General features: G+C 52.2%; 5 protein-coding genes across 5 annotated transcripts; 4 read left to right on the forward strand and 1 right to left on the reverse strand.

Moving 5' to 3' along the window:
* Positions 1-1,573: 1,573 nt before the first annotated feature.
* On the forward strand, positions 1,574-3,094 carry COL26b_004872 (uncharacterized protein; the record flags this gene model as incomplete). The annotated part of the gene is made up of 6 exons (XM_053177734.1): positions 1,574-1,855; positions 1,931-1,944; positions 2,001-2,308; positions 2,412-2,563; positions 2,704-2,794; positions 2,901-3,094. 6 exons carry the CDS (start codon positions 1,574-1,576, stop codon positions 3,092-3,094), a joined length of 1,041 nt encoding a protein of 346 aa, XP_053038256.1.
* Positions 3,095-3,611: 517 nt separating this feature from the next.
* Positions 3,612-4,832, forward strand: COL26b_004873 (uncharacterized protein; the record flags this gene model as incomplete). The annotated part of the gene is made up of 2 exons (XM_053177735.1): positions 3,612-4,029; positions 4,279-4,832. The coding sequence occupies 2 exons, from the start codon at positions 3,612-3,614 to the stop codon at positions 4,830-4,832; spliced, it is 972 nt and encodes a 323-aa protein (XP_053038257.1).
* Positions 4,833-8,673: 3,841 nt separating this feature from the next.
* Positions 8,674-9,377, forward strand: COL26b_004874 (uncharacterized protein; the record flags this gene model as incomplete). The annotated part of the gene is made up of 2 exons (XM_053177736.1): positions 8,674-9,230; positions 9,290-9,377. The coding sequence occupies 2 exons, from the start codon at positions 8,674-8,676 to the stop codon at positions 9,375-9,377; spliced, it is 645 nt and encodes a 214-aa protein (XP_053038258.1).
* Positions 9,378-10,462: 1,085 nt separating this feature from the next.
* COL26b_004875 (uncharacterized protein) lies at positions 10,463-11,456 on the forward strand (the record flags this gene model as incomplete). Its single annotated transcript, XM_053177737.1, has 2 exons — positions 10,463-11,254; positions 11,385-11,456. 2 exons carry the CDS (start codon positions 10,463-10,465, stop codon positions 11,454-11,456), a joined length of 864 nt encoding a protein of 287 aa, XP_053038259.1.
* Positions 11,457-12,239: 783 nt separating this feature from the next.
* Positions 12,240-14,602, reverse strand: COL26b_004876 (uncharacterized protein; the record flags this gene model as incomplete). Its single annotated transcript, XM_053177738.1, has 4 exons — positions 12,240-13,311; positions 13,436-13,680; positions 13,992-14,437; positions 14,563-14,602. The coding sequence occupies 4 exons, from the start codon at positions 14,600-14,602 to the stop codon at positions 12,240-12,242; spliced, it is 1,803 nt and encodes a 600-aa protein (XP_053038260.1).
* Positions 14,603-16,766: the final 2,164 nt, after the last annotated feature.

Below are 16,766 nucleotides of genomic sequence, written 5' to 3' on the forward strand. Positions count from 1 at the left end.
TGGAGAGTATGGAGATGGGAAGAGGCGGCTGCAAGATTCCCTTCCCTTCTAAACCCTTTTATAGACGTTTGCTGCCTGTAGGCACACTTCTGTGGCTACTGGATAACTCTAACCGGGAAAAGTCCTAGGGCTAGGATAACCTAGGCTTCGTAGAGAAACCTCTATGGCTACTTATGTGGTAGAGGGCGCGAGTTGCCTTGCCGGGGAAACTCCCTCTCCACAACACCACAACTAATTACTCCCTTCAATATGAAGATGTCTTTCCCGTTCTATGTCTTGAGATAGCGGAATAGATTGAAAGATGTCTGGGTTCAGCGGTATAAGTGCGTGATTGAGGTTCGTTGAAACCTTGAGACATGGAAACTGTCTGTACTTTTGAGCCGTTGCTTCCATCGAGGGTAGAGAGTTGACCGGGCGCTGGTAAAACTGTACCCATTTCTCTGAGACTAAGAGTTCTCTGGTTGGTTACTCACAACATCCACCATAAGCACACGGACCACCGAGAGAAGGTTGAAGAATTCAAAGTGCTGTCAGAGTCGAGTCCTGAGGGTCGTCAAGGTCAGACAAACTTTTATCGAGTCTGAAGAAGAGCTAAACTGAAGTGTCTGTGACATCATATTTGCCGCACACCTTTTGGTGGCTGTCCTGTATTGCCAAGGAATCGTAGGAATGCTATCGTGGGGCTTTTCGATGTTCTCGATAACCGTGAATGAAAAACACGGATGCAATACTGGACCAACATCAATAGTTAGCTGGCCCTGCAACCCAAGCAAAACCCTTGCGAACGTAGCCCGGGCGGGCAGGTCGCTTCCATCCAATACTTGATAGGACCGCTTGCATTCTGCATCTTCGCCTATGAATATGCCCCATGTTGCAGACAACCAACATCATGACCACAACCCCGTCTCTTCCAACATGACTGGGTAAGGGGATCGATTTACATGGGGTCAGATCAATATCCACAAAGTTGGGATGAACAAGCCATGATTAGACAGTTGCTGTCCCCGGGAGCGCTAGCAGGGACCGGGTCTCTACTCTTTTTCGACGCCGCACGCTAAGGCGCGGACCCCGGTCGGCTGGCCGGCTGGTCTCGGGAAGTCACCTTCAGTCATCCGTTGTTGCATGACAGCTATTTAGCTCGTCTGTCTCGTCGGCAGCAACGGGTGACTCAGTTTTGGTGCGGTGGGCATTATTCTAGAGTTTCCAGAACGATGGGAACTTAAGAAATAACACCATGGTAAGCTCTCAAAGCCGTGCGACTCTCTGGAAATATCTGGCAGGCGGCGGACGCGGACGAACCAACGTGCAGCTGGAAGCCCCTTCCGACTTCCTAAAAACGGTTACGAGCCCGCTCGTGCAGGTGGAGATGATACCAAGCTGATGAGCTGTTGGCGAACGTTGCATCCCACAACCCGATGGCATGCAGCCAAGCCGCATGCCGGAAGAATTTGCGTCGAGTATTGACGTCCACATATAAGGCGGAATTTTCTCCAGTTCTTCACTGACCGTAACTTCTGTTTGAAAATTGAGTCTTTGGAACAAAGTTATTGCTCCCTCAAGCCTAGCTTCCGTCATGAGGTCTGTTTCTCTAGCTCTTTTGGCCGTCGCGGGCCTCCATTTCCTCAGCGCTGCCGCCGCGCCCGCCAACAACACGAATGTCGAAGCTTGCGCCGATCCTCTCATCAGACACGAATGGCGACAGCTGTCTTTGGAACAGAGGCTGGACTACATCGATTCTATAAAATGTCTGATGGCCCTTCCGTCCGAGGGTAACGACTTGTGGCCCGGGGCAAAGTCCCGATACGACGACTTCCAGGGAATGCACATTTACATGACCAAGCAAGTTCATTTCAATGTCAGTAACGCCGGAGGCAACATGCTATCAAACCTATAGTTTGGAAGGAAGTAAGCTGATTGAACCATATAATAGGGACCGTTCCTTCCGTAAGTTCACAAACCCTAAGGGAGTCAGTATGGGCCTCGTGGCTAATGAATAGTAGATGGCATCGCTGGATGCTGTATCTCTTCGAGTCAGAGCTGCGCACCAAATGTGATTTCAAAGGCACCCTTCCGTACTGGGATATGGGATTAGACAACACCGCCGAGGGCTTCGCCAAGTCACCCGTCTTTGATAACGTTTACGGTGTCGGAGGAAATGGGCCGTACATCGCAAATATTACCGATCCGGAGGACTTCCCCGTTCAGAAACCGATTGAGATCCCGGAGAGATCTGGTGGCGGCAAGTTCACCTTGATTCTTCGCCAAACATCAGCTAACTTGATGGTGCAGGCTGCGTCCAAGAGGGACCGTTCGCTAACATCACCGTACCCATGGGCCTCGGTACATATTTCCGCTTGCCTTTCGAGATGGAGTCACCGGTATTGACAATGCTGACTACCTACGCGATGCAGGTTATTCGGTTGAGTCCACGCCACACTGCCTCCGCCGGGATTTCAGCCTACCCATTATCACGGGCGCTCTTAGTGATGAAGTTATCAACCGAACCCTGTCCGCGACCTCATTTGACGAATTCAACTTGCATATTCAGGGATACAGTATGCAGGTTAGCGGCATGACACTGCACGCAGGGATGCACTTGGGAATCGGCGGTGCAGTTGGGGATGTAAGCCGCTCTCCATACCTACTGAAACTGCCAACTGGTTGCCGGTGACTTTCATGAGCTAATTCGAGATTGTCCGACAGGTTGCTGATATGTATTCGTCGCCTGGCGATCCCGTTTTCTACTTCATCCACGGCGCTCTGGACAAGATCTGGAATGAGTGGCAACGCATGGGTAGGTGACCTTCTGCTTGCTGGACCCCCGTGTGTCATCACCTTACTTTCATATTTAATTCCCAACACTAATTGAAGACACTTTGCTGACAGCAGTACTCCCATAGACTGGCCAGCTCGTAAGATGGACATTGGCGGACCCGACATTATATGGGCCTACCCTTTCAACTTCTTTGGAGATGTCGCCTACGAGAACATCACTCTGCAGTACCCGTTGTCTTTCCCGAACTTCAGTGGGAATATGACTGTTGCTGAAGTGATGGACATTCAGGGGGGACCCTTTTGCTATGAGTACAAATGAGGCAAGCGGTCCACTTCTATTCTGAAAAGAATCATTGTAGATTTCCATCTGAGATCATCGTGGCAATTCACCTCGAGATTATATCGAAGATGCTTTGCTTCATCATTTAAAAAGAAAGACCCATCATCCTCGTTGCAACCCACATTATTGAGAACTTCAGCGCTCACACAAACCTTGGAATCCCTGCGTATGAACGACTTAACCCACACGGTGCATCCAAACAAAGTATCCAAGGGTTGCATACATGTAAGCAACATCAGAAAAATGGTACAGAGGTAGGATTAGGAGAATGCGCTGAAGTCGGTATTTTCACGAGCGCGCTTAAACTCAATGTCTAAGACATGACCCTTGCAGCTGCAGGAGGCCGACAAGGCGTTCCACCAAAGTGAGACAACATCCACACTGGAATTCCCGGGAGGTAACTTGCAAAACTTTGGCAAGAAATGTATTAAAACACAGATCTGGTTCAATCAAGGAAGATCTATCACAGTCTCGGTGTCTGGTTCCCTTTTCCACAATGTCCTACACCTTGGAGGAGCGTCAACGAGTCTACCGGACCTGCCGGGCAATCTTCAGTGGCGATGCCGCTCTCTTTCGCAAGCCGAAGAAAATCAAAGAAACTCTTCTTCACAATCGCGGCCCTCTTAAGAATGTCTTCCAGGAATTTGGCGAAGTCAAGCTCGCAGATATAGTGAAGCATTTGCTGGAGAATCGGCTTTTCGAGTCAGACCTCCGAGCCAAAGTCGAGTTTCCTGAGCTTTTCAGGACATCCCCGCAACAGGATGCCCAGCGAGAAGCATCGGAAGCGGATGCGGCAAGATCAGTTGCGGATTGCCTTAGTGAGATCGCGCGCTTCGAAGAGGATGAAGAGATTCCTGAGGCGAATGAGCTTGAATTTCTCACAAGACCGCTGAAGGATGAAGCGAGCATTAAAGGTTGGTCGGAAGCCCTTCGATCCAGCTAGTTCAGCTTTTCTAACACAATGGCCCCAGAAACTGCTGTAGTATCTACCTCACTCAAATCATCCATCCCATCGCTGTACCCGTCTTACGTACCGTACAGTACACAACATGCCATTCTGACTACGGCTCAGACGGTTTTAGAAGAGTGTTGCTTTGATTTCGCTAGCAAAACCATTCCGGACGCCCTTAGTGAGAGAGGATGGGATTGCGCATCCGCGGTAGAGTTAATCAAGTGGGCCAGAATCCTCCGCAAAGAGCTCCCCCAGGGTTTGTCAGGAGTAACTGTCCAGTCTGCATTGGTTTCGACTCACCAACTACGACATACCGCCGTCCACCGACTACGCACCACTGCTCGCGGTATCAGTCGGCTCCTAGAGTCGGCGGTGGGACTTGCGGAGGCTCTCAATGATGTCTCTCGCGCAACTCAATTAGAAGAGTTAAAGTCGGAATTGGATAATAAGATCAAAGCCATGGAAATGAGCAAGAACGTGTTGGAAGATCGTGCGGCAGCTGGGTTAGAAGAAATACGCCGCCAAAGAGAGGAGCTCGATCGCCAGGAAAAGCAACTCGTATTTGACATGTTGCGTGAGGACCGCGAGTACAAGGACCTGGTGGGGAAGCTTCTTGTGGCGTCAGTCAAGGACATCTTTGAGGGCAGGATAGACGACGGAATGGGCAAGGAGATGGAGCATGTGAATGGAGAAGTCCATATCAACAGCGCCAAACTTAGCTCAGCGGACGAAAGCGAGGACGATCCGGATCTGTACCTGCAATGAACTTTGACATGATCCTCAACAGAAAGTCGTGCCAAGCTTCGGTAGATTGAACAACATCAGATTGTCTTATGCTCAAGTAGATTCACATACTGAGTCAAGCCTGTCGACAAAGCCAAATGAGATCTGAAGCAGAGCCTCAAGTCCGCAGTAAGGGAACGGCTTCAAGTCCAAGGCTCGTCGTCAAACTAGTAGTCTGGCCTCTACAGAGAGCCATGAGATCCAGCCAAGCGCAGTAGGTATAAAGGTTCTGCTAGAAGGAAGCAAAAATGTGCGACCAGAAGGTTAGATCAAACTAGGAACAAATCGTTTAGTCGCAGAATGCCATCGAACCCACTTCTCTCCAAAGGTCTTCTTCAACATTTCCTCCTCGTCTTGTACCCTTACCAAAACCTTCCTCATTATAATCAAGGCCGCGACACCATAGCAAACCAAACCCCATCCATCCAACCGGGCCCGCAAGCTTTGGGAAATCCAACACCCGGCAACTCCATCCCAGCGGAACAAGTAAGCTAGGTTCGCCAACAAAACAAGCACTTGCCCGGTGTAACCTGGATGCTGGATATACCGATACACCCCCGTCGTGGTAAGCCCGCTTGGCTTAGCGAGCTGAAACGTGAAATTCCTCCCAAGCTGGGCGAACGCTAGAAGGCGAAGGGGCGCACCGATGCCTATGATGAGAAATAAGCAGGTGGTGGAGTATCCGTTCCACGTAAAGAGATGGCGATTGACATTTTCGGGGTTGCGGCAAATGTAGTTGGTCGTTGGAGACGAGAACGCTATAACGGCGTGGGATATGCCAATGGCCACGGTAACAACGCGTCGCACGAATGATGCTTTGGGCGTTGCCCAAATGCCGAGACGGTCTTTTCCCCATTTATCTGTTGCCTCATTTGGAGCTCTGGAGCAGAGCGCTGTGAGGACACTGGCGACGATTACAGCCGATGAGAATGAGATGGACTGCCAGGATGACATGGCTTTTGCGTGTGCGGTGCCGACTCTAGAAAGAGATCGCAAGAAGTGTTTCAATAAATACTTTGGATGATGGAAATTTACTAGATGAACGAGTGGGTAATGAGCGTAGAAGATATACGTTTGTGGTCTGAAACGACTTCACCATGTGAACCTAGGCCGAGGCGGCCTTCGGAGAATTGAATGCCGTTTCCGGTCGGCGTTCCGGCGTTCAATGCCGGTCTATCCGGCTCTCAGTTCCACTGCCCCGCTAACGTCAACTCATAAGTTGCACTCATGATCCGTTGCCATCTCCGTCTCCGGCTAACGAATCCTCGCATCTATTGACTCACGAGAACATTTACTAGCATCGGACTGGAAGAAAAGCCCCGCACGGTGGCACATGCAATCCCGTAAACGACATGCCCAGTACGGCACGAATCCCGCTGCATCGCCACTTCTCCTGGATCGCCCTGTGAAAGGTAACTTCCGAGCTGTTTCGATCGGATATGGTGACTCACCCTTGTCAGATGTCAACGCCTAGGAAAGGAATGCGTCGCATCAAACACCAAGCGGAAGCAAAAGAGCACGGCGAGCGACGGGCCGTCTCAATCCAGTCAATTGGAAGCAAAGATTGATGGCTTGGTCTCTCTAATAACAAACAATACCCATGCAAAATCTATCGGATCAGTGTTGACCTCAGACAACATCTCGCTGCCAGTGACGCCATCGCCGCAGGCCGACAGTGATCTACTCTCATATGTCATCGGGCTCTCCTCATCAATCAACGAAGACAGCATCCTTTTAGACTTCACCCAAAATCATCACCCTCACCTCCCCTTCCTGTCTTCCTCTTTTGGTCAATCCTCAAGCTCACTGCGCCAAGAGAGGCCTTTCCTCTGGCTCTGCATCGTTGCCGTCTCCCAGGCCCACACACTCCCACAAGCAGTACTCAACGATAAGATTCGGAGTGTAGTAGCGCACCGCATGGTTCTCAACCTAGAACGAAGCCTGGAGCTCCTACATGGCCTCCTCATCTGCATAGCATGGTACTCGCTCACCACACCAAGCATTTCCCCTTGGTCATTATCTCGGACACTGCTAACGATCGCTCTATATTCAAGGGGCAACTTCCAAGTCCACCAACGCCCATTCCTAACCCATTTCACCCAGCTTGCAAACACAGTCGTCTTTGATCTGGGGTTGAACCAGCCGCCGCAGACTATCCCCGAGGCAATGCTACGGTTGACCATCCACCGGCCTTGGCTATCTGCCACCCACACAGTCGAGGAGCAGAGGGCCGTGATTGCGTGTTATTATCTCAGCTCCATGTAAGTTCACTCCTTGCCGTTTCCTATGACGTAAAAATACTTGGCTGATATTATGAGGGCCAGCGTGTCGTCATACATGCGCCGAACGGACAAGCTCCTCTGGACGCCTTACATGAGCACCTGTCTAGACGACTTGTCAAGCACAGGCGTACCTGGAGATCTCACACTTGTATCGATGCTCAAGATTCGCAAAGTCCTCGAGAAGGCCTTCTACTCCCCTCCAAACTCAAACACTTCAGCTCCGGAAGCCCCATCGAACTTCGTCGCTTTGGTGCTGAAAAGCGAGCTGAATGAGCTCACCATCGAAGACCCTTGCCCTGCAGAAAGTTCTAGTAAGAATCCTTCCAAGCAGATACGAGCTTCGACGACTGACACATAGGAACAGTAACATCATGTCACCTCACCTACGCCTCCTTCGCCATCTCGGAATTCGCCCTTTCACCCTCATCTCCAGACCCACAGCATTTATACAACACGTATCAGGCCCTCGAATCCTACTTCAACGCCTTCCTTCCCTTCCAACCAAGCGCATATCCGGGTTTCACATTAGCGGAGCTGTACCAGATGATGCATGCTACCCTCTCGCTGCGCAAACTCTCATCCCGGCTCACGACACGGGTTTATGACGAAGAGCGTGTGGAGAAGCTTGCAAGTTGGTATCGGCAGGTAATTTCAAACCTCAAAGATGCGTCGAAGTGTTCTCCGCAAAAGAAGGATGGGAGGGCAGCGGTATGTGGTAAGTTGGCTGGCATGCTGGAGTCGTTTAATTGGGGGGACAAAGAAAGCCCTGAGCGGCGGTATGATAATGACTTCAATATGAACGGGGTAGGGGGTGAGGCATTTTTTGGGGAGGAGTGGCTGGAATTGGCGGATCAGTTTGAGTGGACATTTTGAAGGTCCATCAGCCTCCAATATTCTCGCTGATGAGGCCATTCACAAAAGCACTATCACTTTTCTACGTACTCACGCTTTTCTCTATAAACGCTGGCGGTTTCAACTTCATTGGACATCGCTTTGCTCTCACTTCGCTTGAGTAAATGATTCGTGGGTTGGTTACGTCCAGTCTCTTTGATCTCAAATATCGCGGTGTACCGTGTATGTGCGAGACCACTGCCGCAACCTACCAAGACCAACACCGTCTGGCTAATCCATCATTGCAGCCGACTCGAGGAACTTTTCAACACGTGTCTCATCTTCTGTCTCAAGACCTGGTCATATTTCAATTGGGTTTCTTCATTCATAGATGACTCGATCTCCGTGATGTCCTGGGTATCAAGTTCAGGCAATAATTGCCGAGACAGCCCCGTAAACCTGCATCAGACTGTATTCCGTTCTTGGGCTCAAGGCTGTGATTGGCCGGTCAGACTGGTCCTGCAGACAACCCCGGAGGCAATCGCGGATCGTTTCCGCAAAACACCAAGAAATTAGATCAGGCTAAGCAGACGCCAAGACCTGAACCCGACATTCCAACAAATATCAGCTTACATCTTCAACACTGTGCTTGATTTCCACCCCCTTTTCCTTCGGTGTCTCATTCACAAGATCAAGGTTGGGTACTTGCCATGCAGTCGTACATCTATCAACCGTTGCCGCGCGGGTTCATCCGTCTACTGCGCTTGAAGCCTCACGAAGATGCAGACGCCCCATTGCAATGCGAGCTCTTCCATTACCCCCTCACAGACGACAGGAAAGGAACTCATCTGTACGAGGCTCTGTCCTACTGCTGGGGACCTCCCAGTGAGAGCCAGAAAGTCTTCACCGGTACAGGGTATCTACAGATCACCGCCAATCTACACGCAGCGCTCGCACGTCTTCGGGACCCTTTTCTTGAACGCGTCATATGGGTAGATGCGATCTGCATCAACCAGAAAGATGCCGATGAAAAGGGCCACCAAGTGCAGCTCATGGCAGAGATCTACGCCAGAGCAAGTGGCGTCGTCGTGTGGCTGGAAGAGGTAACTGGCGATAACCAGCTCGACCTTGTTGCCCAATCCGAAAGCTACCGGGCGCTCCAGATCATAAGTCTTGCTGTAAACGAGGCGCCCACGGCCACCTCTGGCAATGTGGAAGACGGCGCAGGAGTTGCAAAGCTTCTTAATCGGAACTGGTTCAATCGCATGTGGGTAAGACGACTTCCCAAGCCTGGGCAAAACGGTCAAGACTAACAATACCTGTCAGGTCCTTCAGGAGGTGGCCGCCTCTCGGCATGTTCTCATCATGTGCCATCTCACTGAGATGGATGGACATGCGTTTTGTCAAGGTCTAAGTGCAATGGATCTGAGTTCATTGGATAGGACCACACAAACGCGTGCTCGTTCGGCCATCTATCTCATCAAATCGGCAACTCTCCGGCCCAAACAGACACTCCACACCCCCGGGGTCTTTTCTCTGGGCATACGTGCTCTCGGAGAGTTGATTGACCTGTACCACACGCGTAATGCAACCGACCGTCGAGACAAAATTTACGCCCTCCTGGGAATGAGCACCGACACATATCCCGAACTGAAGCCTGATTACCGCATATCGTGGAAAGACCTATTCTGCCGGCTCGTCAGAACCTTCGTCCCAGAGGCTGCCTCGGTATCTACTTGGAATGGTTGCGAAACAGCACTCATCCAGACAAAGGGACGCGTTCTTGGTACAGTATCGTCCGTGGAAACCGGAAATCCGTGGGACGATACTCAGACCGTGAGCATCGTCGAGTTGCAGGATGTGCCTGGACTTCAGAGCGGCTGGATAGGCCGTTGGACTGTCCGGGCCGCGGCAAAGCGTGCCGGAGAAGGTGACATCATCTGTCTCTTGCAAGGCGCATCCCGGCCGACGCTCATTAGGGTGCACGACGACTACTGCGTCATTATAGCTATGGTTGTTGATCAAGCTCTTGCTGAACAGTCTGAGAGCAGACCCAGGACGTACAGCGTTGGGACAGAGACCAGGCCTGAATCCAGAAGATCAAGCTTTGAGGAACTTGACAGGGGGGAAAGAAAATTCGTGCTGAAAAGGAATGAGACAAAGCATTCGGTGGCTACGGATGGTAAGGTCGTAACTGATGGAACGTCGACTGGGCAAGCCAACAGTCGCACTGAGAAGGGCTGTGACGCTGAACATGGCAGCGCTGTGAAAGAGGAGACTGACACAGGAAGCCGAACGGAGCCCCTCAAATCCCTGAATCATTCTACAGATGGAACAGCATCCGACGTCAACTTTCTTCTAATATGGGATTGGGAGGCTTCTCGCGGTGAACCCGGCCCTGAAGCAAAGTTGGATGACTTCCTTCAGGAGAGAGCCATTGACTACGCAGGGCCATCGGAAGGGGGCCGCCTGAGAGAAGTGGGACTACTCTACTCGAAAATGGGCTATTATTCCAAAGCAATCGATCGATTTGATTCTGCAATCGAGGTCTTCAAGAAGACCTCCCAGATAGACTGCGCCGACGCACTTGCAGTCATGGACCATCTCGTCTGGATCTACCGCAAGAGAAATGAGCGCGGAGACGACCAAAAGGTCAAGGCTGTGCAGAAAATGGCCGAGATTGCGGTGTCCAGAAGCAGCTACGATACCACAGAGGCCAGTCTCGTGGGCCTCGCATCATTCCACGACACAAACGCCCTCGAGATCTTGCTCGACACGCCAGGGCGTCACATCGAAATTACCGAGAACGTCCTCGCAGCGGCAGCGTCCAACAACGAATGCGGCGGTTACATGATGGACCTTCTCCTTGATCGCAGAGATGAAATCGTCATCACCGAGAACGTGCTCAAAGCGGCTGTGGGGAACCCAGGGACGGGCTCATTCGTGCTTAAACTCCTTTTCGAGCGCAAGGCGGACCATATAACTGTTACGGAGGATCTTGTCTGGGCAGCAGCAAGGCAGGATGTCTGGACAGCCACAACGGAGGAGGAGGAGTTGAATGATGTGCTGGACATGTTGAGAGTTCTCTTCTCATGGAAGGGGTGCAATCCCGCTCTGGGCCGGGAGGGTGCGGCGGAAATCTTTGCGCTGGAACGTTACCTACATGGAAGCCCTGCTTTGGATGGCATCTATGCATTTCTGCTTGGAAGGCAGAGTGGGCCCATCACCATCACCGAAGATATTGTTGAAGTAATTGTGATTAGATGTAGGGAAGAGTGCGATCTTACCGATGTGGGTTGCAGCCATTGCCGTTGGAGCCAGTACACGGTCGCCTGGCTTCGTGACCGCGTGTTGCGTACGCTGTTCAATTGGAAGGGGGGGCAAGTGGTGATCGCTGACGATGCTTTGGTGCCATATGCAGAGGGTTCTCGTTATCTGGAGGATATCTGGAAATCAGATCCTGAGCTTCTTTACTGAGCAAAACTTCGTCTAGATAGGAATGAAGTTTTGCTAGCCTGAGCAGCGTCCAGCACAGCCGAGAAGGCTGGATGATACGCATCGAAACAATCCTCATCATCCAGAAAGAGGTATTCGTCACTCAGCCGTTCCATTGCTCAGCTATTCTCCTTGGGATACACCCACCAAAAAGCCCGAGTAAGAACCAGTCACATGTCGAAAGTGAGGTTCGAAAGTCACAAGCACGCCTACTAACCTGTGACGGCAATACCGTAAATGGTTCAGGCGACTAAATCGATAAGCCCTCAATGGTGATCAAAATTTTGTGTAAAGGGAACTATTGATGTTGAGGTATACATGTCAATCAACGTCACTTTCCATCATGTACGATGCGAATTATAGGGGCGGAACCACTAGTAACTTCAGTGAGTACGAAGTAGCATGACCACGTGAAGAGTTGAAATTGCAAATCTTTTTCATTGTTGAATGCAAAGAGGAATTATGTTCCCGTTGCCAATGAAACTCCGGGCCTATGTATGATGCCGCAAAAAAAGGAGATAGAAGTCGTAGCTAATCCGTCCCAAGAAGAAATGACAAACAAAACCGACTTCGACACAATTGGATATCCACGACGTCCATCTCATGAGTTGCGCTAAAGTCCTTAAGTCACTTGACCAAGGAATGCCATTCCCTTTAACCTGTACGCCAGAAAACCCACATTGGTTCATACTGTGCCTCCCTTTAAGTCTGCTTCGCCTCGCTGAGGTTTCGCAATAATAAGATCGCTCCCCGGCGGACTGCAACTGGGAGTCCGAGGCTCCTATGCCCCGCCAGCGCTTGCCGCCATGGGCTGCTTGGCTCTGCGACCAAGCAGTGTTGCGCCATCGAGGTTTAGCTCGAAAGCGCCCTTCTGCCTGTTACGATCCCTGACCTGCTGGCGAGCTGCGGCGGTAACTGCAGCAGAGTGCTGACCGTAACCCTTCTCGGTGTGGTGTGCTTGTCGTTCGCGTTCGCGTCCGCGCTGCTGCTCTTGTTGATCCTTAATCTGGGCGTTGCGCATGCTCTGCTCCAATGCTTGCGTAGCCTGCGAAGGCTTGTGCACATATTCCGCGTCCTTATCTGGCATCTCCTGATCCTCATCCTCAGACTCTTCGTTAAGGTTGTTGAGGAAACGAGCGGGGACACCGCCCTTGGCACCAATCTGCTTGCGCCTCTTGGCCTCCTCCTCTTGTCTGTGGACAGCGTAACCAACATCAAAGACCTCGCGCAAGTTGACGGCTCCAGGAGATCGGAAGTCGTAGCGGCGTTCACCATCAGCGAATTTAGACGCGTCGAACGCACGAAGCATCTCGGGCTGTGCCTTCTTCTCCTCACGGGGTGTCGGGCCTGATCCCTTGATCCACGGATGAGCCAAAAACTCTGTAATGGTGTATCGCTTCTCGGGGTCGACGGTCAAGAGGTGGGAGATGAGATCCTGCGCGGACTTGGAGATGTCGTCCCACCAAGGGGACAGGAAAGTGTACTGTCCCTTGGCAACCTTCTCAGTCAAGACCTCGATGCTCTCGTCGTAGAATGGCGGGAAACCGCAGAGCAGGGTGTACAAAACACAGCCCAGTGCCCACATGTCGACAGACTTGGAGTACCGCTCATCCTTGACGATCTCGGGAGCTGTGTAACCGACCGTTCCACATGGCGTCATTGTCTGATTGTCCCAGACGATCTTGGAAAGGCCAAAATCGGCGATCTTGATCTGGCCGATGCCGCCGGCGCCGACACCGGGAATGAACTCGCCCTCGTCGACCTTGTCTTCGTCACCAGGCTGCTTAGGCTTCGGGGTTTTCGACGGAACAATGGGAATCGGGCTGAACAGAATGTTCTCGGGCTTGATGTCACTGCGAGAAGAGTTGTCAGCAATCGCCACAGAGATGACGTCAATGCATCACGGGAGTCATATTCCGTCATTCAGCCACGCACAATGGACGAAATTCGACAGAATAATCACGCAGTATTACTTACCGGTGAACAACGCCTCTCTCCTCGTGCAAGTATTCCAAGGCCTTGGCCACCTGGACGATAACATGCCTTGAAAGCTCCTCGCTGAAGTAGGTGAGTCGAACGATCTGGTGGAAAAGCTCGCCACCAGGTGCCAGTTCCAGGATGATGTAGTAGTATTGTCTTGATTCGGAGAAATCGATGAGCTTAATGATGTTGGGGTGGTCCAGCTGGCGCATAATCTGAACCTCTTTCAGGATATTCGCTCTCTGGCCTCAGGTCAGTAACGGCGTCTAGGGTATATATGGAGGGCCATCCTCCGAACATTGAACAGAGCAACAAATGAGTCGAAGAGAAATTGAGGATGGCCCGATGTGTAGACAAATGAAATATTGAAAAATTTCGCACCTCTGCGGCTTTGGGGACTTTCTTGAAGTCCGGGTGAAGATGCTTGTTACCCTAAATCGGCCTTTGTTGGTATGGAGTGATTGGAAAAACCAACGTACGAAAAGCAAATGCACGAAACAAAAAAACAAGAAAAACATGGCTGCGGCCGAAAACCACCCAAGCATCAACTCACCTGCATGCTGTTCATTTCGTACTTGCGGACGACCTTGATGGCGCATTCGCCGCCATGCTCGCCCGTTGTGTCTTTCGCGCGGTAGACATTGCTGAAGGCACCGTCGCCCATCTTCTCTACCAGTTCCCATCTCTCGAGGCCGGGGTATCTTGGGAATTTACTCTTGCTCTCATTCTCTTCGGCGATGATCTTTGCGAGGTGCGTGTTGTCGATGTTCTTAGACTTAGCCTTGTTCTGGTTTGGCTCGACGGCGTGGGCAGCGGCATGGCCGGCTTGAGCGGCGCGGTTCTGGCCGTCACCAGCAACCGAATATGCGTCGGGAACGGCTGCCGCCGGGGGAGCGCCGACGTGTGCTGGCTCGGAGATACCCATGTGTGCCTTTGGTGGAGGGGAGTTGTGTGACTTTGCTACCGCCTCGTCATTGTTCGCTGCGCGGGCTTGCTTGCCTACAAATATTGTCAGTCATGTTTCATCAGAGAGCAGCGAGTGGAATTTTGAGGGTTAATGTTGCCAAACAGCGGTCGCGAGCAGAGGCGGGGAGACGAATAAGGGGCAGCGGAGAATATCGTACCGTGGCGGATGAAGTTCTTGAGTTGTTGTATCGTCGACATGTCGGCGGAGGGGGTCACTGATGGGCAGCGACGGGAATATGAAGGTATTCGCGGGGTTGTATCGGTGTTCGCAGGTCGCAACGAGTGGCAGCGTGATCAGTCTCGCAGCCCCGGATTGAGGGGTGTCTCTTTCTTGTGATTGGTAATGCGGAGCGAGTACGAGTCGTGGAGAGGAGAGGAGCTCTGTGCAATGTGCTACATGCAGTACCAGCCAGGTGGTTGTGGAATGGAAGTCGACTCGGGAGGACAGGAGAAAGTATTGAGAGAGGGAAAAATGCAAGGTTGTTTCTTTGATGTTCGGGGGGAAAGGGCGGCTGAAAGGGAGAAATCGAAGCGAAAAGTAGAGATTTGTGGACTGCGGGCTGGGTGGTGGTGATGTTGCTGAGGGGCAACGTGGACTCGGATGACGGAAGTTGGAGGAACAGGACGATCGGGCGGGAAGCGGGCTGGAGCACGTTTGTCTGCGGCGCCTGGAATTGGAACTGGGCCAAAGCAGGCGTAGCGTCGGCGGCGTGCGTGCAAGGACAGGTCGGTAGCGTAGCGTGTATTTTTTTGCCCTTGGTGGTGAGGTAGGTAAGGTTGTTTAGCGCGGTGCTGCGTAATTGAGAGCGAGACCAAGCAGGGTGGGAAGGGGGAATTTGTGACCGGGGGGGTGGAAGGTTTAGGTAGACAAGGCAAGGGCCAAAGCCTGGCGATGACGGTGTGCGGTGCGCAGCGACTGGATTTTGGGTCCTCGGTAAAGGTGACCGATGATGACAGAGGTGGGAAGGCAGCGTAAGATTGAGGTGTGTGAGAGACGTGGAGGGTGTGAATGTGAGGGTAGGTATTTCGATTGTGTGGTGTGGTGTGTGTGGGAGGTTGTGAGGTTCTGGAGACTGGACTGGTTCAGTTCAGGTGCAGATGTGCAAGGTGCAGGTTCAGGTTCAGGTTCGGAGGTCGAACAAGTCGAGGTATCCGTACAGGGACGAGGGGGGGAGGTGCAGCCAGGCGACGGGACGGGAGTGAGGTGCAATGGAAGTTGGAAGGCGCGCGAGAGTTGGGTGCGAGGAAGAGAGGGAGAGGAGGAGTGAGAGAAGAAAGGGAAGAGCAGACGAGGATTCAGTCAGTCTCAGTCATTCTTTCATTTGGCAGGAACAGCAGCACCGGGCAGTCAGTCGCCAGTGGCATCAGTGGGGAAAGAGCAGCTGGCGCAGGAGCAAGAGCAGGAGCAGGAGCAACATCAACGACAACCTCAGTCAGTCAATCAAGTCAAGCAGGAACGCCTCAGTCAGTGCACAGACACCGACAGCCTCAAGAACCGACGGCAAGAACCTCACTCACGATTGGGAAGGCGACGCGGGCGGAGGCCTTCTTTCCCTTCCTTCCCCCCCTCAAGCCTCAGTATTTTTCTGCTGTTTCTTGCAGTGCTGTCTCGTCTCGTCTTGCCAGGCAGTCAGTCAGTCAGGTGTGGTGGGCTGCGCATTTGCATCCGCGCCAGCCTGCACCTGCACCTGCAGCGTCGCCCCAAAGCGGGTCATTTCTTCTGGACGCTTGAATGGCTGGAGCAGGCGCATTTCTGGGCACTTTCCAAGATGGAAGGCAGCATGGGACTCGGGAGCCCGTCGGTGCAGGCAGGTACTTTTCTCGCTCTTCCCTCGCAGTAAGTGGCAACTGCTACTCGTGCCTGCCGTTCTTGCTCATTCATCATGAAGTGGTCACGAGGAAAGTACCTCCTGGGTGTTCCTTCCCTTCGGCTGCTGACTGATCAGCACCTTCCGCATCCCCAGCTTCTTTCTTCTCAGATAAGGCACCGTGATGTTTTCATCAAAAACCGGGCGTTTCATGATCGGATTGCTTCCATCATCGGTGGTCACTCCGAACCCCAGACCCATTCGGTCACTTGCCGGGACGGACCCAGGATTGGGCGTGTTGGGCAGGGTACAGGCAACAGGCAAGCAAGGGGTTTTGGAGGTTTGGAACCGGATGCCAGCAATACAGAGTACCTCCTAGGCATTTCTTGCATCCCGCGGAAACCAACACCTGGGACGGGCACATTGCTGCACCACTTCAGCATCATCTTCAGCACTTCCACTTCCCTCCCAGAGTGCCAGACATGAGACGAGGCAACATGAAATCCTGCAGCACAAGACACATCACTGCGGCACTGCCCGGATAGGCCACCATC

The sequence above is a fragment of the Colletotrichum chrysophilum genome (genome assembly GCF_026319265.1).
Source record: "Colletotrichum chrysophilum strain AFK26 chromosome Unknown scaffold_31, whole genome shotgun sequence".
Classification (NCBI taxonomy): domain Eukaryota; kingdom Fungi; phylum Ascomycota; class Sordariomycetes; order Glomerellales; family Glomerellaceae; genus Colletotrichum; species Colletotrichum chrysophilum.